At 33.5% G+C, this 27,742-nt stretch overlaps 1 protein-coding gene across 8 annotated transcripts in view; it reads right to left on the bottom strand.

Annotated features, from left to right (window-relative positions):
• Positions 1 to 27,742, bottom strand: part of VPS13B (vacuolar protein sorting 13 homolog B) — an 870,718-nt gene that overhangs the window by 361,511 nt on the left and 481,465 nt on the right. For 5 of the 8 annotated variants that reach the window (XM_037999863.2, XM_037999864.2, XM_073018243.1 and 2 more), the window contains exons 28-30: positions 24,681 to 24,822; positions 21,081 to 21,489; positions 12,566 to 12,677 (exon numbers count right to left, since the gene is read on the bottom strand). In XM_037999863.2, coding sequence (XP_037855791.2) covers positions 12,566 to 12,677; positions 21,081 to 21,489; positions 24,681 to 24,822 — 663 coding nt within the window. Of the gene's footprint in view, positions 1 to 12,565; positions 12,678 to 21,080; positions 21,490 to 24,680; positions 24,823 to 25,385; positions 25,453 to 27,742 lie in introns of all 8 variants that reach the window. The other 3 variants (XR_005240849.2, XM_037999868.2, XM_073018246.1) reach the window with 3 other exon arrangements.

The following is a 27,742-nucleotide window of genomic DNA, read 5'->3' as shown; positions in this document are numbered from 1 at the left end:
ATTTTCAACTGTTAAAGTATACGTGTAAAACAAGATAAAAAATTTAGTTAATCTCAACCATGAATTTCATTGGTCACATTAATCTAATGTTCCTTCATATTGGGAACATTAACCCTATGAAAAGTCAGAATGACCATTTGAAAATTTGTCAAGAGTATATACATAACAGGAGAAATGAATTTGGAGTTCAAAAATTATTTTAAAGATACTGTCAAGATTTCAATGCATGAAACAATTATGTCACTTGCAAATATCTGTATCTTGGATCACCTGGTAGTTCCTCAAGGTCAATTTATTTAAAACCTTCAATAAGATACTTAATGTTTTGTAAACTATGATTTTAAAAATCTCTGTAAATTGGTCAGGCACGGCAGCTCATGCCTGTAATCCTAGCACTTTAGGAGGCCAAGGTGGGCGGATCACCTGAAGTCAGGAGTTTGAGGTCAGCCTGGTCAATATGGTAAAACCCTGTCTCTACTAAAAATACAAAAATTAGCCAGGTGTAGTTCTGTGTGCCTGTAATCCCAGCTACCTGGGAGGCTGAGGCAGGAGAATCACTTGAACCCGGCAGGTGGAGGCTGCAGTAAGCCAAGATTGCCCCACTGCACTCCAGCCTGGGCGACGATGGAATGAGACTCCATCTCAAAAACAAACAAACAAACAAACAAACAAAACCTCAGTAGATTGATTATGCATTAAAAAATTAAAAAACATTTTATATTAATTAAAAAATATTTCTGCTAAGTTACATAAAACAGTAAATTTCTGCTGAAGAAGTATGTATTTTTGTGTTAAATATTTATGCTATTAAAATTTAGCCAATAGCATATTTAACACAAAAATACAATAAAATACAATGAAAGAAAGTGAATTTTTGTAATTAAAGTTAATTTTTCATCAACTATGTTAAAAACAAAGCATATTTTCTCACTCTTTCTGTGGCTGAGGGTGTGTTATCAGACTGACAGTAAGAAACAGAGCAAACACTGTTGCAAAAGTTGCTCACAAAAAAAGCAATAAGCAGATGGAAAAAAATTCTGTATATATTTCTGGAAGAATTTTACTAACGCATGTCTTCTAAGGGTGAAACGCAAATCAGCTCACTACCTTTTATAATTCTTTAAAGGTAAAATTTCATGGATTAAACTGCTACAGAACAGGGTACACCTGTCAGAAGTCTCACTTATAAAAGATGTCTTTCAAAAGTTTGCCAAAATTACTACGCAGTTTTCATATAATGCTTGTAGATATGTTTAAGAGAATGAAATTATCTATGAAGAAAAGCTAAAACCCATATCAGAATCAAATCTATTATACTGAATGCACTAAAAAGGATTAGCAAATGTCTGCAAAAAATTTTAAAAAGGTTGAAAAACCTCACAATTGACAATGTTTAAAAAGGAGCTATGGAATAAATTAGTCAAAGATAAAATCCCAGAAGGAACTTCAGAAAACCCACAAATATTTATGGCATGAACAAAAACTGGTATGCAGAAGTTCACAAATGTCCAAATACAAGAAGAATATACTTCTCTCAAGTTAAAGATGAAAGTTTAAAAAACTTTTTAGTTAAAAATACCTCCAAAGTAAAAAGCTCTGCTTTAAATATTTTAAAGTTCTGTTATAACAAATGAAATACTCCTGAAAAAAGTATGAGGTAAATTATATTACAATCACTATTTTAAAAATCTATTTGAGTAGGTATGAAGAGCTTTTGTTAATATTTTATAAAATATGACAGAGCAATGAAATAGGTGGTCGACATATAATGTTAGATGACTTCCAAGTTTATATATCTAATTCTATAAACTCTATATTCAGATATGTAGCTTGAATACAGTATTTCTCAATTGCACAAGATTAGTGGAAAGAAAAAAATCTAAGTTACTAGAAGCCTTCATAACATAGTCAACTTTGCTGTAATTTTGGTATATAAGAAATGCATGTGAAGTCATTGTTTTAAAATAAAACCAATATTTTTTCATCACAATTTATAAAAATACTGATGTGTAAGTATACAATGGGAGGAAGAGAGACGTTTAACAAAAGTTTTAACATCTCTTTTTCTTTCATAATTTTGAGAAACTAGATTAATAACTAAATTTTACTAGGGGAAAAGAGAAATGATTCATAATGCTTCTGTTTTATAATGACTTTTAAATATTTCCTATAAATAAGAGCCACAAAATACATTGACTTTGTTAATCAGATACATCTACGTAAACATTTATCTGGTCATTACTCATTTCAGAGCTCATAAGAGATGTGGGAAAAACCTTGATGGCAATCAAAATCATTAGCTAGGGAGCTATATTTGTAGAATAAATGCAGTATTAAGCACATTCTGATTAAAATTCTCTTAAAATGGATTGTATGTTCAAGTACCTTCAAGGATCAAAGAGCTCAAACACTGGGATTATAAATGATTTTATTATAAATTGTGGTTTTAAGGTTATAATAAGTTCATTCTAGCTGAGACTATTCTAAGGAACACAAGGAGAATACACTAAAAATGGTACTTACTAGTTTTTTGCAACATTTAAATAATAACAAAATTTAATGGAATATAAATTTGAAACTTCAAAAATAAGTTTCAAACTTCATGCTATAGACTGATTATAAATAACCTGGTTAAACTAAAGCTGGTATGTCTTACAGGAAACTCAGATACAGGTAGCGAGATGTAGTGGTAAAGTGCATGAGCAATGGAACTGACAGTCCTGGTTCTGTCACTTATTATGTGTGGCCTAGGAGAAACTACTGAATGTCTACAGACTGAATATTTTATTTCTAAAATACAGATAATCATAATACCTGACTCATGAGATTATTATAAGGCTCAATCGAGATGTAGGCATTGCATTGAAAGCAATACACAGAATCTTTGACACAAAGGAAGCACTCAGTAGATGTTAGCTATTACTACTGTTGCTACTGTTTTTTTTTTTTTTTTTTTTTTTTTGAGACAGAGTCTCACTCTATTGCCCAGGCTGGAGTGCAGTGGTGTGATCTCGGCTCATTGCAACCTCCACCTCCTGGGTTCAAGTGATTCTCCTGCCTCAGCTTCCCAAGTAGCTGGAATTACAGGTGCCTGCCACTATACCCGGCAAGTTTTTGTATTTTTAGTAGAAATAGGGTTTCACTATGTTGGCCAGGCTGGTCTCAAACTCCTGACCTCAGGCCATCCGCCAACCTCGGCCTCCCAAACTGCTGGGATTACAGGCATCAGCCACCACACTCAGCCTACTGCTGTTACTATTACTATTATTTTATTATAATTGCATAAAGGTAGGTCAGCCATTGCTGTAGAAGGCCAAAGAAAGGAGACATTACTTTCAAGAAAAATATTATGAAAAATTTCAATAAGAGAGCAAGATTTAAGTGAGACATTAAAAAATAGATGTGATTCTTAAGGATTTTTAAAAATTAAAAATAGTGTTGAACATCAAAGAGAAAACATTTTTAAAGGATTCAAACCCCCATTAATGTAAAGTTCTTCATAACAAAAACCCTGAAAGGCTAAACGGGAAGATAGCTATATTTCAAGAAAGCTGAAAATGCATACATAAGCAAGAGCCACAGAAAGGCACATAATAAGCATTATTGGATTAGACAAAATATTTAACTTGAACAAGTGTCTTATGTAAAGAAGCAACTAGTGGTAAGATTTAAAGTATAGGATAAGGTCAGATCAGAGAGTAAGATGCATTTTGGGTTAAAAGACAGGGATTTTGTCATGTTAAAAACTGAACACTATGACAGGTGTTGAGCGGAGAGTTGATAAACGATGTTTCAGAGTGGTTTGTTAAAGCCCAAACACCTGTGATATTTTAATTCACATAGCAATGTTGACTTGTGAATTACTTTGCCCTTGTGATTCAAATGGTAACAAAGAACACATAAGCTATAATAATTTCAATTTCCTATTTTTGCTGATATACTTGTTCTTCAAGAATTGCCCTGGTAACTATTTCACGGAAGGAAACAACAGTTTTCCCTTTTACATTTCATAATGTATAATAAAGTTTGAGGTCAGGGAAGTCTCAGTCACAATATAGTATATAAGAGTTTTTAATTTTAATTGAACTTTAATAGTGAGGCATATTTTCTTGGTTTAAAACAGAAAGCAGTGTTTACATGAGGTTTTTTTATCTTTGCTATCTAAAACAGCTCAAAAACAGACCAGTATGATGGCAAGTCTAAATATGGTGACACTGAAAGATGACCACAATAGATTATTGAGTTTAAACACAAGTAAGTTAAAGAATACTATGTAGAGTACAATTCCGTTACTTAAGACAGACAGACACACACGCATAGAGACAAACGGTCTGTGAGTGTTGATCTAACAGTGGCCACGGAGTAAAGAGGTGGTTACCATTCAGAATAAGCCCTGGCAAGGAGGAAAGCTGCATACACTTTGGCGTTACTTGATTTTTAAAAAATAAACAAGATTATCTTTTTATTTAAAAAAATTTAAATGTTTTAGTTATATAGGTTTATTAAAATAAAGATAAATGTACTTTCAAAAAAGGTATCATTCTGAAAATTTATAAAATTTTAAATGTTATTTTACCTTTTCTTATTTTAATTTCATAACCAGAAGACTAAATCATAAGCTAAATTTTTAAAGAATCAATATTTTTAAAAAACAGGATATAAACAGAATTTGAAAAAAAGACCATTAAAATTTACTGAAAAGGTAATGTATTTACTTAAATATACTCATGAATAATTAATGGTAATATTTCTATTCTCTCCACTACTTCTAAAAAGAAAAAAACTTGAATGAAATTTACGAACACTTTCCTCTATTCCTTTCTGTGAAAACTGCGAATCTAGATGGAACTTCTGGGATCACTCTTTCTTCTTATACTAATTTTTGGAAGATAGGATACAATGCTGTAAGGATACTTAATGATAAAAATGAGACCGTGAAAAAAGTTTAGGGTGCAAGTTCAAAACTTCTAATTTCACTTATTTCATCAACCTAGGCATTTTGGGAGGTATTGTAGACAAAGCATGCAATTATTATGATATGGAACCTATCGAAATTACAATGTAAGATAATGTAGTTGAAGTCTTGAGTTCCGTGAAGTCATACAGTACCATACGTTCCAGTCAAAAATATGTATCTACTATCGGTGTCTAGTCATCATAAACACTCGATGTCTGTTGAATAGCTGCAAATATTAATCAATGTGTATTTAATAAATAAATGAATTAAAGTAATAAATGAATGCATACAAAGGAAGGGCATAAATGTCTCAAAGATCCCTATTGTATTAGTAACTAGTAATTAGTAATAGTATTCTATTTCTTATAATAAAACTATTTTCAGAAAATCATTAAAAACCATGAAAATCAAGTCAAACTACTTACAGACAGTATTCAGAATCACAGAAAATGAAATTTTCAGGAAAGACGTAGAAAGTATAAATACTATAAATCCAGTGTAATTCTTCTAGAGCAATTATAGCGTAACATGGCTCAAGGTTCTGAGACTTGTTTTCATTATTTCATAGAAATATTTAATAGAAACAACCATACAAACTATAGTTAATAAGGTATAGAGGATACACCAGCATACTGCACAACATAAAGCTTCTAAGAAATATATGTTATTTGTATAAGAGAAACGTAATCAATCAAGTTTATTAACTTTTTTTTTTTTTAAGGCTAGTCAAGCGAAGCAGTGGAAGCGGAGAAGAAACGAAGAAATCTGTAACTGGTCATGATCACTCAGTTGTAAACATCACTTCACTCGGAGCAGACAATTTATTAAATCATTTATATGCTTAAGTTATAATATTTAAATATTTTCACCTTGTTTGTTTATAATCTCTAATCAGGCTATGAAAAAACACTTTCACCACGGGTAATTTTTAAAAATCTGCCTTTATAACATCTTACTTAACTGTTTCCTGCTTCTTTTTTGGCTTGAGACAAGGACTTGAAAAATTTCTCAGGAGAAGGGGTTGTGTAAGATAAAAAAACAACTTCAGGTCAGACAGTGCTTCAGGACTATGGTATGAATCAGGGATATGGTTGAACACATCACAGAATAGGAGAATCTCAGATTGAGTTTAAAGGAAACAGAGATCATCCTATCCAGGAGCTGGCAGTTACAAACCAGGTAGATTATCAGGTAAGGAGGAGGCAAGTAAAGAAGGTAAAGGTTACAGGAGGGCCAATGACAATACATACCTGGGCTACACATTGCATAGTCACTGAATAAATAACATGTTACGTATGTTCTGTTGTTTTCTAGTGGATCAGATGCTTTTGAGAGTAGTAAAGTACAAATTCATATAAGGTGTTAGTTAACAGAAGTGTTTTATTATTTTACATTTTCTCAGTCACAGATTCCAAAATTTAACCACTATCAACTAAAAGTTTACAAAAATTTTGATGTTATAAAAAGAATCCACTGAGAGCAACCTCGGATACGGAGTGGGAAAGACTGAGAATGGAGGATACTTAATGTTTCTCACAGAACCTTTCATGGTGTTTTGATTTTTAGCATTAAAAGTTGTTAGTATTCGTTTAAAAATTTTTTTTAAATGATCTCAGTTTAAAAGGTTTGTAAAAAAAATGGATTTAATCATCTCCTACAAAGGGTGTAGCCTCTGAAGTGGCATATCAGTATCACCCAGTAACGCTATCACACCCAGTCACCCAGGAGCCTAGAAGAAATGTAAAATTTTAGGCCTCAAACAATACCTCTTTAGTCAAAATTCGCATTTTATCAAGATCCTCAGGTGATTTGGAAACACAGTAAATTTAGGAATCACTGGTTTAATTTGACATAAATCATTTTCCCTTTTAAGCCTTGTATGTAGCTTATTAGTCTCTGCTACATCAGAAATGGGGAGCTCATTAACTCCTGAGATAGTCAACATTTTCAAAAATAAACTCCTAATCTCCACTCACTCAATTCTCCAAAACAAATCTTCCTACAGTTTTCCTTCTTCAGTTAATTTTCATCCTCCCAGTTGTTTAGGCCATATATAACTGAATTATCTTTGTATTCTTTTTCTCAAACCCTATGTGCAAATTCTCGTGGCTCTACCTCTCAAACATCTCCAGAATCTGACCACTTCTCACCACCTCCACACTACTAACTTTGCCCAAGCCGCCACTGTCTTCTTCTAAGATTAGAGCAATAGCTTTTCCCTTTCCCTTGCCTTTCCTTGCCTGAGTAATCTGCTTAAGTATAAAAAGAATCATGTCACTTCTCTGCTCAAACCCTCTGAAGCCTTTCCATTTGATGACAAAATCAACTCCCCAATAAGTGAAAGAAATTCATATTATATATTCAGTTACCTCAAGTAGCAAAAATATCAATAATTCTTAACATGATTCTTTTAGGGTTGAATGTTACACTTCCATTTGTTCTGAATTGTGACTCCCTTTATTTTCAAAGGTAGATTTAACCTCTTTTTAAAAGTGTATCTCTAGTCCTTTCTGGTGATCCCCCCCATTTCTTTCTGAAGCAGACATTTAGTAAATAACAAAAGCATTACACATTTCAAAATTTTGCAAGTGTGGATAATTCTTCCCCCACAACCATGTCTCACTCAAACTAATAGCCAAAGTCCACACAATGACCTATATGGCTCCTCTATAAGGTCGTTTTCCTGACAGCCTGCTAAATTCACCCGGCATACAATGCTCCAGTCACCAGGGGCTTCTCTTACTTCTTCCTGCTTCAGGATCCTTGCAATTTCTCAGTGAGGTGTCTTCTGACTAAGCCAGGCTGTCCACCTCTAACTCTCCATTTCTTTTTCCCTTCCCAGCTTTGTCTCCATGTCACTTATTAAATTCTAGTATACCCTACGATCTATTTATTAGCTTGTAATTCTCTCTCCCATTAGAATGTAAGTTCTATGAGCACAGGGATTTTTCTTTCTTTTGTAAACTGACATACACCCAGTATCTAGAATAGTGCCTGATGTACAATAGGCTCCCCGAAAATAATTGTTAAATGAGTAAGAACAAAAAGCCCCATTTATTATTAGACTTTTATAATTTGAAAGATTTTCATTCTATTGAGCTGCAATTAGTGTCATTGTAACATCCACTGACTGAATGATCCTAGGTCTGTTCTTAGCTTTGGAAGGAATGAACTACTTCCTATGATACATTATCAGCTAGGTATTCAAAGAATAGTACCATGTTCCCTAGGAGTTTTCTGTTTTTCAAATTTAATATACGCCATTATTTTAAACTGATAACAACACTTATTGCATAAACAAACAGGCAAAGAGAAAATAAAAACTCTATGCTTTAACTTTGTCCTCCCGCTTTTTAACTGTTTGTTGTTTCTATTTATATCTTATTGTACTGTCTATGTATTATTTTTAATCACTGCATCTTTAAGTCTCTCTACTCAATATATGAGTAGTTTACACACCACAATTACAGTATTATAATATTATGAGTTTTCCTGTGTACTTACTATTACCAGTGAGTTCTGTACCTTCAGATGACTTCTCATTGCTCATTAATGTCCTTTTCTTTCAGATTGAAGAACGGAATCCCTTTAGCATTTCTTGTAGGACAGGTCTCATGTTGATGAAATCTTTCAGCTTTTGTTTGAGAAAGCCTTAATTTCTGCTACAACATGTTTGAAGGATATTTTCACTGCATATACAATTCTAGGATACAACTTTTTTTCCTTCAGCACTTTAAATATGTCATATCACGCTCTCCTGGACTGTAAGGTTTCCATCGAAAAGTCTGCTGCCAGACATACTGGAGCTCAGTTGTATGGTTTTTGTTTGTTTTTGGAGACAGGGTCTCTCTCTGTCCCCCAGGTTGGAGCGTGGGGGTATAATCACAGCTCACTACAGCCTCAACCTCCTGTGCTCAAGTGATTCTCCCACCTCAGATTACAGAACAGCTGGGACTACAGGCGTATGCCACCACACCCGACTAATTTTTAAATTTTTTTACAGAGACGAAGTCTCATCAAGTTGCCCATGCTGGTCTCGAACTCCCGGGCTCAAGCAATCCTCCCACCTAAAGCTTTCCAAAGGGTTGGGATCCCAGGCACAAGCCACTATACCTGACTCCATTCTATGTTATTTGTTTCTTTTGCTTGCTTCTTTTAGGATCCTTTTTTATCCTTGACCTTTGGGAGTTTGATGATTAAATGCCTTGAGGTAGTCTTCCTTGGGTTATATCTGCTTTGTATTCTACAACCTTGTACTTGAATTGATATCTTTCTCTAGGTTTAAGAAGTTCTCTGCTATTATAACCCTTTGAATGAACTTTCTACTCCTATCACTCTCTCTACCTGTCTTTAAGGCCAGTAACTCTTAGCTATGCCCTTTTGAGGCTATTTTATAGACCTTGTAGGTGTACTTCATTCTTTTTTTTTGTCTCCTCTGATTGTATATTTTCAAACAGCCTGTCTTCAAGCTTACTAATTCTTCTGCTTGATCAATTTTGTTGTTAAGAGATTCTGATGCATTTGTATGTTAATTGTATTTTTCAACTCCTGAATTTCTACTTGATTCTTTTAAATGATTTCAATCTCTTTGTTAAAATTATCTAATATAATTCTGAATTCCTTCTCTATTATTTTGAATTTCTCTCAATTTCCTCAAAATGGCTATTTTGAATTCTCTGTCTGAAAGGTCACATATCTCTATCTATCCAGGATTGGTCCCTGGTGCCTAATTTAGTTTGTTTGGTGAGCTCATATATTCCTCAATGGTTTTGATGCTTACAAATGTTTATCGGTGTCTGGGCATTTAAGAGTTAAGTATTTACTGTAGTCTTTGTGGTCTGGGCTTGTTTGTACCCATATTTCTAGGGAAAGAATTCCAGTTATTTGAAGAAGCTTGGGTGTTGTGATCTAAGTTTTTGGTCATTGCAGCCATACCTGCATTAGGGAGTAACCCAAGCCCAGTAACACTGTGGCTCTTGCAGACTTGTAGAGGTGCCACCTTGGTAGTCTTGGATAAGATCCAGAGAATTATCTGAATTACCAGGCAAAGACTCTTGCTCTCTTCCCTTACTTTCTCCCAAACAAACACAGCCTCTCTGTGCTGAGCTGCCTGGGGCTGTGGAAGGGATGTGTGTGTGTGCGTGACACAAGCACTGTGGCTGCCACCACCACTGGGACTGCGCTGGGTCAGACTTGAAGCCAGCACAGCACTGGGTCTCACCCAACACCCGTGGTAACCACTGCCTAGCTATGGCCTGTGTTCATTCAAGGCCCTAGGGCTCTGCAATTAGCAGACAGAAAAGCCAACCAGACTTGAGTCCTTCCCTTCAGAGTGGTGAGTTCCCCTGCTCCGAAGTGCATCAAGAGATGCTGTCCAGGAGCCAGGGCCTGGAGTCAGAAACCTTAGGAACCTACTCAGTGCTCTGTTCTACTGAGGATGAGCTGGCACCCAAGCCACAAGACAAAGTCCTTTCCCACTCTTCCCTCCCCTTTCACAAGCAGGCCCTGGCAACCTTTCTGTCTCTGAGTTTGTCTATTCTGGACATTTCATATAAATGGAATCATATAATATGTGGACTTTTGCATCTAGTTCACTGAGATTTTATGGTTAACAAAATCATAGGAATAATAAAATCAGCCCTAGTATGCAGGGTCTTTTGCTTTGTGTATACACTTTTATTCTAACTGAGCTACTTCCACTCTGATTACCTCACTCAAAAGTGGTTTCTAATTCTGCTGTTACTCCTTTGATATTGATGATACAGCATTTCACTGAGATCTTGAAACATTTTTGATAAACTCTTATGTGAACACCTTTTGTTAGTTTGTTTATTTAGAAATGACTTGAATGTGAGCTTTCAAAGAAAAATTATTAGGTTGAGTTTGCCATCCAGCATCTAGAATTTTACGTTTGACATTCTAACACATATTGCTAACCTTGGTCTACAGAGGCAACCCAAGTTACCCCACATGCTTGGAATTCAAGTTGTCCTGAGCCAAAGGAGCAGACAGCCTCACCCAAGAAGAGTTGGGCATAAAAAAGAATAAAAGGAAGACCTTAAGAAATACTAATATCAAAGAGATTGTTTAAGAGGAAGACCAGTAAAAATGACTGAAAAGAAGCTGCAAGGCACACAGAAGGAAACCCTAAAAAAACAATTTGACACAATTGTTCCCAGCAAGTAAAAATACAACTCATGCAAAAGCCAGAAAGTGGAAAGGGTACAGGAGGAAAGGAATTATCCCAGTGGTTCACTTTACTGATAGTAATAGGATCTCTTAATATAACCTAGATTTCTTTCACCAAAAGTAAAGTAGGTCTCTATTTTAGGACCACTTACTTCTGAAGTAGAAAAGATAAAGGCATCTGGAAGAATTTCCAAATGTTAGAAAATTAAAGTATTCTCATCTATAATTTATGTTCTATTAAATCATTTCCCTAGATCCTAAGGGAGTCGAAAGATACGAATTGTAACCTTGGCTCTATGACTGTTTCACCAGGGACAACTACAGTATTCTTTTGGTTATTCAGTTTCCTAATCTGTAAAATAGGGAAGTTGAGTTAGATAATTCCTAAAGCCCCTTTCAGCTCTGGAATCCTAAGATTATATATAAGTTAGCTACACGAAAACTTATTTAAGGGATGAATACTATTAAATACCGCAAAAAATTAATACAAGGAAGAGATCATACATACATAAGTCAAAGGAAAAAATTATAACTCAAATATCAGAGAAATCTGAGAAATGAAGTTCCTAGATCTATTTAAATAAAAAATAGCCATCACCCTCTAAAGGGTAAACGTATCACCAAATTAGAATCTTTTCTTAGCAGTAACATTTACTGGAGAGCAGTAGGAATTTGTTTTTTAGAAGAGACAACAACATCTGAAAAACAGACCAGCAAGAAGAATAAGACACTTGTTCATCTGTATTTCTGTGACTTTTCTCACTTGGTATTATTTGCAACTCTACTTTTCTGTCTGGCAGCAGTGCCAACTTCAGTATGAATCATATATTATTTTTATCATGTTGATTACATATGTTCACCAGTTTAGTTGTCCATATATGCTTGGTGTGGTTTGCAAATATTCAGTGACAAAATCCAGAGCATAGCGTTTTCACAGAAAGTGTTTACTATGAAATTTCTCTTTAGAAGTTTGCTTTTCTTTACAGCTTTGATCCATATGACATCCACATTCCTACATTTCAAATAATAGCTTTCACTTAAATTAATAAAATGTTTCACTTTGATACAACATGACTACGGTAGGATGTGGTGGTTCTACAGAGGACCCCGTTTTCTTATGTGATTAGAGATTTGGTCAAATTTGACATCTGTTAAAATTTTCCAAACTATGTTTCTTCAGTTTTATGGTGACTTAGTACTTACATTCTGTTATTCATCAACACTTCACAGAAATACTTGATTTGTCTGAATGAATTAAAAAACCCACAACTGAAGAAAATCAGAAAAACCTGGTTTTAAATATCAAAAGATCCTGAATGAGAAATATTTCTACAGGCCACAGTAAGTAAGTTATTGATCACTGTACATCTTTGCAGGATGAAAATTGTTGCAAGATTGGACATAAGAAAATAAACTTACTGGTAAATATCTTTCCTAAGGACAGATCTGCCAAGGGGATTGTCAGCCTGGGGAGCCATGGCAACAGAGCCAATCTTCAAAACCACGGTGTCTTCTTTTGCTGCCTGATTAACTGTAACAAAAGAAGGAGATTCATGAATACACTGTGGATCTGTACATAACTTTATGCATAAGGAGAAATCTTTGAGGGAATGGAATACAGACACTTTAAGATAAGAGCAATATATAAGAAAAAGTAAAATGAAAAAATCATGTTTAAAATAAAAATATTTGATGCTTTTAACTCTGTTCATACCTATTAAGTGGTTTCCTGTTAAAATACACAATTAAAATAGCAAAGAAAAAACAACTCCACTCCCAACTTAAAAATTATAATATTAAATATATATAAGTAATATTGAAGTCAAATGTTTATCTAACTTCACAATCTGTGTCTTTCTCCTAAATGATTTTCAGCTTTGAGTTCTTAATACTTCATTGTTGTCTACAAATATATTGAAGGATATTACAAAGTCAGTGACAAATTCTCAAAGCCATTTAAATTTACATGCAAATAACAGTTAAATACAACACACACACACAAACATAAAGTATATCACTTTAAGCTCCAAAATGTCAGAAAATCCAAAAGAAACATGATGACTGCCACGTTGAAGATGGAACACCAACTATTTAATATGGGAGAACGTATCAACCTGTTATTCCAGATACTTTTTAATTTTAACAACTTCTACTGTAAAATTGCTTTAGATGTTGGAATCCCAGACCCCTTTAAAAGTTCTACCTCCTAATGACATCTAAAACTATGATAGATAATCCCAGAAAACAAAAAAAAGGTAAAAGGACGTATCCATTCTAATTCTTTTCTTTGTACTAAATAAAATGATATTTGACTATACGCTCTGATTTAGGGCTGAAGTTCAGCACCTTTTCCACAACTCGCCAGTAAATTCAACATCTTTTCTAAGGACTATTTGGCATGAATAGGAGAAATTAACGGCCCCATTCATTACACTTACATTTTACTCTCTATTCTCCAACAGATGATTCTACTATAGTAGCTGTATAAACACTGTTTAAAAAGTGCTAACAATATACAACTTTCTAGGTCTTGAAGCAAACGTATATTAAAACTTATAATTTCTCTCAAGGAACTACCATCTGCCAAAAATAGAACAGAAAATGACTGGCTGCAAGACCTAAGAAATATCCTGAACAGAACCTGCCTACAAAGGCATACAATCCATATTTCCCAAACTGTGGTGCCCAAAGAATGCAAAAGCTACAAGATTATTTCCAGCTGTATTTCCAGTATATTATTTCAGTGTATTATTTTCAGTATATTCAGTATATTTCAGTATATTTTCAGTATATTATTTCAGTATACTTGGTATGGTCTGATTCAGATCAGTCCAAGGAAAGACAGGCAGAATTAAGAAAATCAGAAAAAAGTTACAAGAATAAGATATTCAGTGAGAGAAATAAGGAACCAGAATAAGATAACCATGAAGGGAGCAGGGTAAGGCAAAATAGTAGGAAGGTGGGAGAAGTGACAGCAAAAGGAGAAAAAAAAGAGATGATCTATCAAAACAAATATTAGCATGTGGATGTCACAGTAAAGACAGTATTTTTACAATTCCATAGCAAAAGATCAAATAGAAAACTACTTCTCATGCAGCTGCACTATTTTCAAATAACTTAGAGGGTTGGTTTGATTATAGGTCCTTATAATATGAACATTGTTTACATTTTACAGATCTTGCATTTTATGCCAAGCTTATCAAATAGTTCCATGTGGGTAAAACCTCTGATTAAGCAGCAGGCATCAATTAAATCAATAAATAGTAAGCCTGGAGAATAGACCATACCACAAAAGTGCAATTAGTGTATTTGCTAACTGTTCTTCCAGGCTACAGATACTACCTACCATATGAAAGTCTGAAATGTAACAGAAACATTGCAGTAAATGAGGTACATATGGAGGAGAAATGACGTACTTGGTGTTACATACAAAGCCAGATCCAAGAACAGAATTCTGTTTCTGTTAGGGCCAAAAGTGTTCTCATTAGATTATACTGACTGTTATAATAAAAAAATGAACACGTAATACAGATCATTCATAAACTAGATTAAAATAAATAATTTTATTATAGAAATTATTCAGCTTATCAAAATATATCATTGAGATGTAAGAAAAAACAAAAAAATGTATTTATACATGAAAGTGCTTTGAGTCATTTCTTCAACTACTTTATTGCCGCAAAAAAATCAGCTTCTCTTTTTTGGCTTATTTCACCTGTATTTAATAGTCGGACCATATGAGGAAACGTTCCTTCTAGAAATATTTTCAAAATGAAAATTAATGCCTTCCTTCCTTGCTTTAACTCTATTTTTTAAAATTGAGCGTCATGAGGAACTACTCATTCTGGACATGCTAGATTTTAAGAAGTTCTCTATTGTGAAATAAAAAGATTAAGCTGGAAGTCAAACACCTGTAGATTTAGAATCCTGATAGTAACTGCACATAACGTAAACAATATCCAGGTTTAAAAGCAGACTTTCACTATTATTTTTCTAAATAAAATATTGGAATGTTAAATATATTTTTTATCATAAACTGCAATGTAGACATGATTAAAGAGTCTTACATTAATGTAGCATATATTATAAGTCTGAAAGATTTCATCTTTTCTTGGGGCAAGAGAGTGTATATACGTGTGTGTACAGATGTATGAATGTACATCTGTATGTGGCATATGGAAAGGCTATAAACAACTCTGAAATCAGGAGTTTGTACAGTAACCAAAAGCTTGAATAAAGACCAGAATCTTCATACAATTGTCAGATAACATAAGAATGTTGCTTACAACGAACTTTTCTTAATTCCAACCTGAATAAAAGTGTTTTGGATACTTCAACTTTCATTTAAGATTCTCAATATAAACTCAATTTAGTAAAACATTTGAAGTCTCAAAAGTATTTGAAATTGCCACTGTGTAATATTATGCTTTTATAAAGTCAAAACTGCTGTGACAGCTTTCAATAAAAGTTTTTAATTAGTTATTGCCATACTGGCAGTTGAAGACAAAAGTTTCAATAAATATGTAACCAATGACCACTATGCATATTAATAGAAAGTTTAGTTGTATTTAGTTTACACTCATCTTTGACACAGATTACTTACTCAGTGACAGGCACGACTGCTCTGTGATATTTTTATAATAAAGTTTCTGCTGAAAAGAATGCTGTAGCAAGATTTAGTTATTCTTTCACACTCATCAAAACAACTTGCATATACTTTTTTTTTTTTTTTTGAGACATGGTCTCCTCCTGTCACCCAGGCTGGAGTTTGGTGGTGTGATCACAACTCACTGAAACCTTGACCTCCTGGACTCAATTTATTCTTCCACCTCAGGAGCTGGGACTACAGGCACAGGCCACTATGCCCAGCTAATTTTTGTATTTTTTGTAGGATGGAGTTTCGCCATGTAGCCCAGGCTAGTCTCAAACTCCTGGGTTCAAGCTATATGCCTGCTTTGGCCTCCCAAAGTGCTGGTATTACAGGCATGAGCCACCATGCCTGGCCTACATTTTTAATTTAATTAATCTGATAATCATCTTATTCAAACTTTCTTGTAAAGGTTTTCTAGAATAAAATGAATAGTATACTCTTGACTCCAACTTACTAGAGTCATTGATGATATTTATTTCTAATGAAATTCTTCATTCAATCATGATTTCCACAGTCTGCATTATAGCTTTTAACATGTATTAAATGGACACATCCAATCTCCCATATAAAACATAATGTAAGAATTATCTATACTTTAAAATGGTGAATTTGTTATATGAATTTTACCACAATAAAAATTTTTTCTCTGACCTTTTCATGGGTGAATTACGATTATTTAAATTAAGAGTAGCAAAGAAGAAAGATAAAGTATAAAAAAAACTAATATAATGTGTCACAATCTGAAACTTTGGCATGCATTTTGTATTTGTATTCTTAGCTTAGGCACACAGTCTGGCTATTTATAACACCTCAGATAGATAGAGATGCAGGTACAATTATAAATAAAGATACAGATATATGCACAGATATAGAGACGCAAAGGCAGAACACAGAAAAGTAAAGATATGAGCAACAAATATGCCAGACAAAAGGATTAATACACAAAAAAGTATTAACAAGGAAAAGATATGCAACTCCTTAAAAAACAGTGTACTTTTCACTAATGAGACCTACAAAAGGCTAAAAATAACCTCTGCTACGGTAAGAGTAAGAAATAGCAGCCATTTAGGAAGGTAATTTGACATCTCTTACTATTTTAAAGGTATGGAATCCTTTGATCTAGCAATCCTTTTGCTGGTAATTTATTCTACAGGTACATACATCCAAGCCACACAAAAAAATACCACTAAAAAGTTGTTTGTTGCTAAAAATATGCATATTTGCAAAGGATTACACTTAACTTGAAAGTCCAGAGAAAGACAAAAGAAATTATGTTTTCCAAAGACAACTATAACAACCTTCCCCCATCTCATATACTCTTATTCAAGGTGACCTTAGGAAGTACCTAGGCACCTGAATTCTGAAATTATATGTTAAAACCCCACCATAGCCACCACCAAAAAAAGAAACAGCAGCAGCAGAAAAGGAAGCGGAAGCGGAAGCAGTAGCAGTAGCAGCTTTAAAAATAAGAAGGCAGAAGTCTGGAAATATTTCTGCAATTAAAATTAGTTGAAGGATTTTCCCAGTTGAAGCAACTCAATGGGAAACAACAAAACTGTGTGATATGTGGTATTAATGTTTATAACACAATAAGCCCAAAACAAAAACATAAACAAAAAAAGCCCCACAGAAAATAAAGTTGTTCTTTTTTTCCCTCACCTTTCTTAAATAGAATGAATTGTAATCTTTTTGTCACAAATATATCAGTGAAACAGAACCTGTTTCAATAAACCTTTGGTAAGTGTAACAGAAAATAAAGCTAGAGTTAAACAATGAACTTCAAACTTCTGCCTCACCACAGAGCTGCTCGGGTGCTCAGCACACAGCTGTTGCTATGCTAAGCGTGAGCTCCGTTTGCTCTTCTTGTTGACTAAACTATGCCTGCACATTGGCATTGTTCGGAAAATACCACAAATCGTACTCTAATCCACAAGGGCTTTCAAGAAATTTGGTTGTTCCTCAAAAACAGAATTCCAAACAGAATTACCATGGGACCTAAAAATTCCACTCTTAGGTGTACACCCCAAAAGAAGTGAAAACAGGGCCTCCAATAGAAACTTCCATGCCAGTGTTCATAGCAGCATTACTCACATTAACCAAAAAAAGGGTGGAAATGATCCAACTGCCCAATAGATTAATTAATAAACAAAATGTGGTATATCCATACAAAACAATATTATTCAGTTATAGCAAGGAATGAAGTTCTGATACGTGCAGCAACTTGGATGAGCCTTGAAAACATTATGCTAAGTGAAGTGAGTCATACACAAAAGGATAAACATTATATAATTCCACTTACATGAAATTTCTAGACTAGGAAAATTTATAGAGACAGAAAATAGATTAGAGGTTACCAGAGGATGAGGGTAGCTATTACTTAATGGATACAGAGCTTTAGTTTGGGGTGACAAATACATTTGGAAATAGTGGTGATGGTTTCACAACATTGTGAGTGTAATTATTGCCACTGAATTATATGCTTAAAATGATTAAAGTAGAAAATTTGTTATATATATTTTACCACAATAAAAAAGAGAAAAAAAAAAGGTTTCCAAATTAACAATGAAAACTATTTACATTTATAGGCAAATTTTGCCTTAGGAGGAAATATTTATTACTATAAATAAGACCCCTCTAGTGAAGAGCACCTAAAGGCTATGACGAACACTGACATGGATGATGAAAATAAGTCAGTCATGTAGGTTTCTCTCACGGATATTGCCACAAAAATTTGAGTCAAAGGAGCTCTGCAATGAAGATCTAATTGCAATGAAAGAGCAATTTACTGTAAAAATATCTCCTCACTAACAAATACCAAAGACTTTCAGATGCTTTCAGGACATCAGATAGATAAGATATTATAAGACAAATGAGCAAATTTTGAATACAGATCAAATGCCCACATTGAGGAGCCGCTATGTCTGATTCAGAAAGATTTACCAGTATATACATTATTAGATACCCATTTAAAAAATCTCAGCTCGGCTGGTCAAAGATGCAGAAAAACAGCACACTGATATTGTATCATATTCTTGGTCAAGTTTTAAAACTTAATAAGTAGGCAATGAATCATACACATTTGGTTTGTTTTTAAAAATTTAAACTTGTTACTGAAATTGATATTTTATGGTGTAAAATGGGTTTTCAAGAAGGAAACCCTAAATTAAAACAGTGTAGGGAATAATATGGGATAAATGACTAAATTTAGTGTCCATTATACAATTATTATTCAGATACCATTACATCATAAAATTTGATTATCATTTATAAATCATGAACATTTCTTTATTACTAAAAAAGTCTACCAATCAGGTAAGTTGCTTTACTTCCTTTTCTGTCTCTATAGCCTCTCACTATTTCCTCAGCTTTTTTCACAGAGATTCTCCCTGTATTTTTGTATACCTCATACCAACCTCTCACCTCTAACACCATATTATTTCTTATGTTTCAATGAAATTTTGGCCTTCCCAAATGTTTACATTAAACTGAAAATAATTTTACAATTAAGGAACGGGGAACATAAAACAAACACTTCAAGAAATATTCAGAAAATCATAAAAGCCTACTAACATATTTTAAATGAAATACAGGAACTCACTTAAGTTAGAAAAATGAATATTTTATACCAATCAAAGATGTATTTGTGGAAAACAATATCCTTGTATAAAAACTATACTTAGAATTTGTTATATTATATAGTATAAAACTTTCTTATTTTTATCTAGAGATAAAACTTCTGTAATTTTATTTTAATAAAATAGATACTGTAACATTATGGTTTTTGTTTTTTTTTTCCCGCGAGATGCAGTCTTGCTCCATCACCAGGCTAGAGTGCAGTGGCAGTATCTCGGCTCACTGCAACCTCCACCTCCTGGGTTCAAGCAATTATCCCACCTCAGCCTCCCAAGTAGCTGGGATTACAGGTGCATGCCACCACGCCTGGCTAATTTTTTGTATTTTTAGTAGAGACGGGGTTTCACCATGTTGGCGAGGCTGGTCTCGAACTCCTGACCTCGTGATCTGGCCGCTTCGGCCTTCCAAAGTGTTGTGATTACAGGCATGAGCCACTGCACCCAGCCCATGGTCTTTATTAAATGTAATGAACTACCCCAAATTCTTCTCCCAAAACACTGATAAATTTGGTGTAATAAAGACAATCTACTGTTTTCATCCCATTCTCAGTTGTAATGCCAAAAATAGTTTGATAATCTCCCCGATCTTTTGTGTCTGTGTCTCTTCCAAGGTTGAGAACAAATGTTGTTATAACTGAAACTATGATCCTCAGGGAATTACCTGTGTAAAAATGTAGATTTCTGTTTTCTAACCTATGTAACCTTAATATAAATTACACTATCTAAAATTTCATTAGGTGCTCCTATATAACAAGGAAAAAGCATAAACGTCATTACCTTTGCAATGAATATACAGCTTCTTACTTTTCTGGTTAGCGAGTTGTTTATCACTTGTAATTAGTCGGTAAAGACTAACTCTTTATTCATAACCATCCATGTGTTTCTACAAACTATCTGAACAGATGAAAGCAATTGTATACTACTGTCAGAATATAGGATATTCAGAGAATAGTAATTTCACATCTCAAAGTAATCAATTTGAAGATCGCTTCTAAGAAAAATTAGACATAAAAAGTAGAAACTGGCTTGTATTAAGAATCTGTGAGTATAATACATTGAATTTAGTTCTAGACACCTTGGTAATTAAGGACTATAAGGTTCTACAAATATTTTATTACAAAAATGATATGCCAAGTAGCTGGGGCTACAGGTGTGCACCACCATATTGGGCTAATATCTTATTTTTGTGCATATGGGGTCTCACTATGTTGCCCAGGCTGGTCGGAAACTCCTGGGCTCCAGTGATCCTTCTACCTTGGCTTCTCAAAGTGTTAGGATTATAGGCATGAGCCACTGTAAAATTTTTAAACAAAATTTTAGTTCTATTAGATATATAGAACTCAACATTTGAGTTTAGTAAAACAAATGACACGAAGTATATATATGCTTTACTGGCAAAAGCCTTGAAGAAAAAAAATCCTCATATTTCTTATCCTACTAACAAAGTCAGATACTTACATAGTATTCTGATGTATTTCCTAATGATTTATAGAATATCTATATTTCTTCTCTATAAAGTATACCAAACCGCAAAGCACAACCAACTGCTCATATTTTTTAAAAGAAACAAAAAACCCCAGAAAACTAAGGTCTCTAGAAGAAAATTATTTAAAATCAGACCAAAAAAAAAAAAAAAATCAGAAGACAATACCTTCAACAGTTGGCTGCATTTCTTCTGTTTTTGGAATAAAAATTCTGATTACACTTGTGTTGATATAAATCAAAGGTAAATTGCGGGATGTCAGTGTATGGGTCCTCATGGGCTGACCAGGAGATTTTGTTTTCTCTTTTTGGGTCTTTGGTAGTTTTGCTTGAAATATACTTGCAATGGCATTAAGTAAAGGAAAATAAAGAACAATATCAAAAGCTTGTGCTGAAAGAAGAATTTCATGAAGAAAATGAGGAGAACCATCCATTAAGCCTTCAGATAACTTATGAAAACTTCTTCGCTCATTTCTTGATGTTAACTTGTGGCGGACATTTTTTGTTACAGCTTTTGTGTATGTCAGAGAGAGGAATCCATGCTGCTGATGAGTGCCATCTAGAAGTTTTGTAGTTGTCTGTTCCAGAAAAAGGAAATCAAAATACACAGTTCATTAAAAACATTTTATAAAAAATTGGAAAGAAGAAAATGATCTCAGTGAGTATTTTTACCTGTTGGTCTTACCCTACACTTCTTAATAAACACATGACTGATCAATTCTGCAGATGGGGACAAAAAACTTCTAAGATGGTTTGAATGACTGAACTAAAGATTGGAATCCTGAGTTCCAGTTCTAGATCTTGAGGAAGGTAATTAATCTTTTTGTGGCTATTTCTGTGACTTCTGCATTTTCTGTAACATTAAGAATTTGGGGCTAGGGTGTAGTAGCTCATGTCTGTAATCCCAACACTTTGGGAGGCTAAGGTGGGCAGATAACTTGAGGCCAGGAGTTCGAGAGCAGCCTGGCCAACATGGTGAAATCCCGTCTCTACTAAAAATACAAAAAATTAGCCAGATGTGGTGGTGTGGTAGTACATGCCTGTAATCCCAGTTGCTCGGGAGGCTGAGGCACAAGAATCGCTTCAACCTGGGAGGCAGAGGCTGCAGTGAGCTGAGATTGAGCCACTGAACTCTAGCCTGGGCAACAAAGTGACACTCTGTCTCAAACAAAAAAACTAGGTTGGAAAAGACTATCTTGATTTTATCTTTTCATTTCATGAAAATTTTTCATTATGAGTACTAAGAGGCTGTAATAAAAAGTATCACAGGTCACAGAAAGGTTGTTTACTCAGGTGAAACTGAAATAACCACATTATATATTTTTATTTGAGACCAAATCTAAACAGGCCAGATGATTACCTTCACTAGATAGGATATAACAGTTGTGAAAATGGAGTTTTTCCTTCAATAATTTGGCTCATTTATACAAAGATAGAGCCTATAAAAGAAGCCTCATTGATACCATGCTTTGATAACTGAACTAAACAGTTACTGCATATTTAAACAGTAATGTGACGCAACAATATAACATTTGTCTTTCAGAACTTGCCTATTATCAATAGCTAACACATTGTTTATAAAATCTAATTATCACTATCCTGTAACTCATAATCTCTGCATATACTACTATATTAGTACACATATAACATTTAACTGAGAGTAAAAAAATTATCATAACTTCAATATTTTTGCTAAACTATCTCAATTAGCTCTCCTATTCAAATTGCATACTATAAACAAGTTATAGTAAAACAGCATGCTTTTAAAGAAGTAAAGTAAAACGTATACTTTCGTATTCCTCAACATACAAAAGAATATCACTTGAAAAAAATCTTCCTCAACCAATTAACAGACATGAAATATTGTTTTGGAAATTACTCAGCACAGAATTAGAGGAGAACTGTTATATTCCACATTCCCTGCCCCTCTTTCCAACACCTGAAAAAGTTAGTAGGGTCCAAAGAGGGGATTTTTAAGAGGAGAAGTGAACTGGAAAAAAACAAAAAGAAGAAAATATATGCACATAAACAGAAAAAAAAAGAGAAATAGGAAAGCTGTAATGAGTCTGAGCCTATATTATCCCATCACTCCTAAATTTCCTTTGCTTCCATTTTCTTCCTCTTATTTTGTTGCCTATCACCCACTGACGTGGTGAGAGGAAAAAATATGCAATTCAGTTACCACGGTTGATTTTGCTTTTAATTTAGACTTTATAATGAAGGAAGATAAGAAAATACATTATCTTCGTATTTTTTTAATTGACCATTAAAAAAGCCCCAGAAAGTAAGCATTAAATAGTTGTGCAATATAATCATCTTTCCCCATAACAGCCTGCTCTCAAAGCATTTTTCACTGTTCTCAACATTTTCACTACTTCTCCTCTGATTCTCCTTCTTTTTTATTTCTGCACTCAAAACAAAAAGATGTATAGTATAGCAGGAAAAGTGCTACCAGTTTTATTACCATGTTGCTGGACAATGAGCAATAATGGATGGAGACGAATTGTTAAGGTATATCCCCAGTGGAAGAGGCCACAGTGATCACAGTGATGTTGTTTGTTCTAAGTGTCTAAACTGGGGAGAGGGTTAGTACTGACCACTAATCTAAAAAATCTAATTCATAATAAATCTTTATTAATAGCAACATTTGAATCCTGGAAAGAGTATAAAAGGTATTTCAATGTATAAATGTTTTAATTGGGAAAAATATTTTAAACACGTGGAATGTAAGCATATTTGAAAGGTAAGTTACATGAAGAAAGGTGTTGCTTTTTTTTTAACTGCTGCATTCCTAACTCCCTTACCATAAGGGAAAAAATGAACATTAGTTGAGGTAATAGAAATATCACTTTTCATACAGTAATAATACTTTATACTATTTAAATGTTAAAAAACACTAAGTAAAGAAACTTTTTAAATGGCATTTAATTTATAAATTTAGAAAGAATTTCTGAAGAACATTAATGATAAATTTAGGGTTTCTTTATGAATATTTGTTAAAATTATTAAGAATGTTTCATAGACTCTAATGAACATTCAAAGAGAGGAAAATAAATCTAAACACTTCCTCTAACACAAAAGCCACATTTTTTTCACTGCACTAACGATTAGAGACTATTGCTAGTAAAAGCTCAAAATAAAATCAGAACATATCACTTGCTATGCAAATACACTATTAAACATTAAATTTAAGAACAAAGTTAACTTTAAGAATATCAGTTAAAATAATTAGCTTAAGAACATATCCAGATACGTTGTGCCATTAGAAAAGGCAAGGTTCTAAACTTCTAAAAGTCACTGATATAGCCTTGTGTTCATCTACCTAGTCAATGACAGAAATGCAATCTTGTTCAGATTCAAGAAGGTCCCACACAAGTTACTTTGAATTAGTTGTAAGAAAACAATGTCATAATAATAGAAAAAAAATTTAAAAAGCAATCTTATTAAGAATCATTAGAGGAATGACAAAAGCGGTATTGGTCAACTCTTGATCATTCAATACATGCACAATTTTAAAAAATATATTGAATGTACTACTTTGATTTCCTTATATTGATGATAAAATTAGTCTGTACTCATGCAAGTGACCCAGAAACAGGTTATAGTGGAAAAGCAGTTCTACGATTTTAAATTAAATTATACTTCATTTATAAAGTTTATGATATAGAGGAAAACACAAATCAAGAGTTGACTCTATGAATCATTCCATTCCTTCTCTGGGTTCCTGTTAATGGGAGTCGTGTAGCATAATTTAAAAGTAATTTCTTACAGAAGGAAAGAAGCCAGAGCAATTACTGAAAGGATCCTGCTTGCTGATGGGTCGAACCAACAAGGTGCGTCTGTTCAGCTTGTCAGTACAGGAAAGGAAGACACCTCCACATTGCCCCAGAGACCAACACTCTTCCCCAAGGCTTGAGGTGATGGACAGGAGCAAAGAAGGTGAAAAGACAAAAAGCAATAAAAGCCATAAGCAAAAAAAAAATCTGGATAGTTTTAAATTCTCCTCAAGTTTGCATAAATTTCGGTTTGAGCAACTGCTAGGTATGGCCTCTGCCTGGACCATCTTCTGCAAAATCGATGTTAATGAAAGTAAACAAAAAATAGTTGCTTTTAGTATAAAATTACAACTTCTAGTTTATGGTAAAGAACAATCCAGCATGAACTCACATAAGAATTGGGAAACAATTCCAAAAAGTCAACATAATAGTACATTAAAGATAAAGTATATTAACAAAAGCAAGCCTACCTTTGCCTTTTTGATAAATTAATTTTTATAACAGGAAGATGGTTACAAAACAAGAGCAGCTTCAAAGAATAAATAGCTTTAAATTTATACATAATTTTGAAGAAACAGGTTAATAAGAAGTTATTCTGAACTCAAATTCTTGTAACCATTAGTCCTATTTTATTAAATAACAAAGATAAACAGTTTAAAGTATATTTTCAAAAATCATAATAACTAAATGGGTCTCACCACAGATTTTTCTTTGCATTGTAGAAATACTCCTTCAAAATGTCCTGACTGCCAACCTTCCCCTGGCCTGGAAAACATAAGTTCACCTTATCTGTTCTCTTCAATTTTTCTGAGTTAAGAAATTGAACATATATAACTATTTCAAATACATCTAAAGTTCACAACACTGCATTGAACTAAAACATAAATCTGACAATGCAATCAACAGAACAATTTACATTAGCACCACACTCTGATAGCTCTGCATAAGAACATTTGCTTCATGGTAAATTATATATTTATTTGGCTGATTATTTACTTCCATCTCCTCCACAAGAGTAACATCTATGTTTATTTTTCTTTTTTAAAGATGGGGCCTTGCTCTGTTGCCCAGGCTGGAGTGCAATGGCACAATCATAGCTCACTGTAACCTTGAACTCCTGGGCTCAAGCAATCCACCCACCTTAGCCTCCCTAGCAGCTGGAACTACAGGCATACACCACCGTGCCCAGCTACTTTTTGTGTGTATATGGCGATGGGGTCTCGCTATCTTGTCCCAGCTGGTCTCAAACTCCTGGGCTCAAGCAATCCCCCTGCCTTGGCCTCCCAAAGTGCTGGGATCACAGGTGTGAGCCACCATGCCAGGCTATTTTTCTTAAACACTACATCCCCAGTACTCATTTAGCATACCACTTGGTGCATACCACACACACAACAAACATATGTTTTTAATAAATTAATAAATTATCTTAATATTTATAATTTATATAAATTTAGCAGTAAAGTCAGTGATAAAGTACAACATAATACGTAATATTCATGACATTAAAAATTATTTCAGCTAAAATACTGTACTATCACTTGCAAAGATCATTTTTATACAGATACATACCATTTCAAAGGAACTAAAAAGTTGAACATTCTATGATCAAAAGCCAATTAATAATTCACTGTTTAATATGACAAAAATAATTATCATATGATTGGTAAGTTAATACTATTAGAAGAAGTCCTAACACATATCCAGCAAAATATTTTTATCCCATAATTGTGACAGATTTGATAATTATTGACAGACAATATGATATATGCAATAATGGATAAAAATTCAAACACTTTTAATGTAGAATTAGGAACTTGGTAAATTAAAAATTAATTTTTTAGAGTACGTAATACATCAATATATGTACAGAAACATATAGGTGATTCTGGTGGCACACAATAAAAAATTGTTAAATAAATAAATGAATTCAGAAAAAAATGGATTTTAAGGCTGTTTCTAAGCCAAAAACTACAAAATTGAAAATATGATGCTATTTAAAATATTTTTGAAAAACACTTGTTTTTCAAAACAAGTTTTATGGCATGTGAATTTTAGCTCAATTACAAAAAGAAGCATCACTGTACTACTATAAAGCCAAAAAAAAAAAGGCATTTGTATTTTTGTTTCAGAAAAATTTATGATAAAACCTGTACAGAGCTTTGTGAAAATATCTGAAAACTTTTTTACTAATGTTACTATTACAAGCCATGTATATTTGCATGTAATTATACTTTTGATAGAAATTTATTATGCCAGAAACAATGGTTCTAGGATCATCCACCATATACATAATCATCATCTGTGAGATGAGAGTCATCAAAGTGCTTAGGAAATGAGCTATTGCTCCATCTCAGTGCATGATTATATTGGTATAGAGAATGAATGGGAATTATACAGCAAAAATCAAAGTCATCAACTATGTTGCAGGCATCTAAACAAATATAAAATACAGAAAATAAATTATGTAAGATTATTAGTAAAAGTAGCTTATTTCATTTAATATGGCAATGTATATATTTATGAACAGATTTGTCATCTTATAAAACAAAATTTTATTATACTCCATATATGAACAAATACGAAATAAAATTAACTAATATATCTGTTAAGAACCCTCTTTGAGAATAAGTACAGGCATACCTCGGTTTTATGGGCTTTGCTTTATTGCATAGTGCAGATATTACGTTTTACCCAAATTGAAGGTCTACGGCAGCCTTACATTGAGTAAGTCCATCAGCACCATTTTTTCCAACAATATATGCTGACTTCCAGTCTCTGCGTCACATATTGGTAATTCTTACAATATTTCAAACTTTTTCATTATTATTATACAGATATATGGTGACCTGTGATCAGTGATTTTTGACGTTATCATCATAATCATTTCAGGACATCATGAACAGTGCCCAAATAAGACGAAAACTTAATTGATCAATGCTGCGTGTTTTCTGATTGCTCCACCGACCCTACTATTTCCCATCTTTCTCCCTCACCTCAGGTCTGCCTATTCCTTGAAACATAACAATATTGAAATGAAGCCAATCAATAACCCTAC

This window comes from Chlorocebus sabaeus, chromosome 8, assembly GCF_047675955.1.
Source record: "Chlorocebus sabaeus isolate Y175 chromosome 8, mChlSab1.0.hap1, whole genome shotgun sequence".
Lineage (NCBI taxonomy): Eukaryota > Metazoa > Chordata > Mammalia > Primates > Cercopithecidae > Chlorocebus > Chlorocebus sabaeus.
The sequence above is the reverse complement of the archived record's forward strand: the minus strand, read 5'-3'. Positions and strand labels throughout refer to the sequence as shown.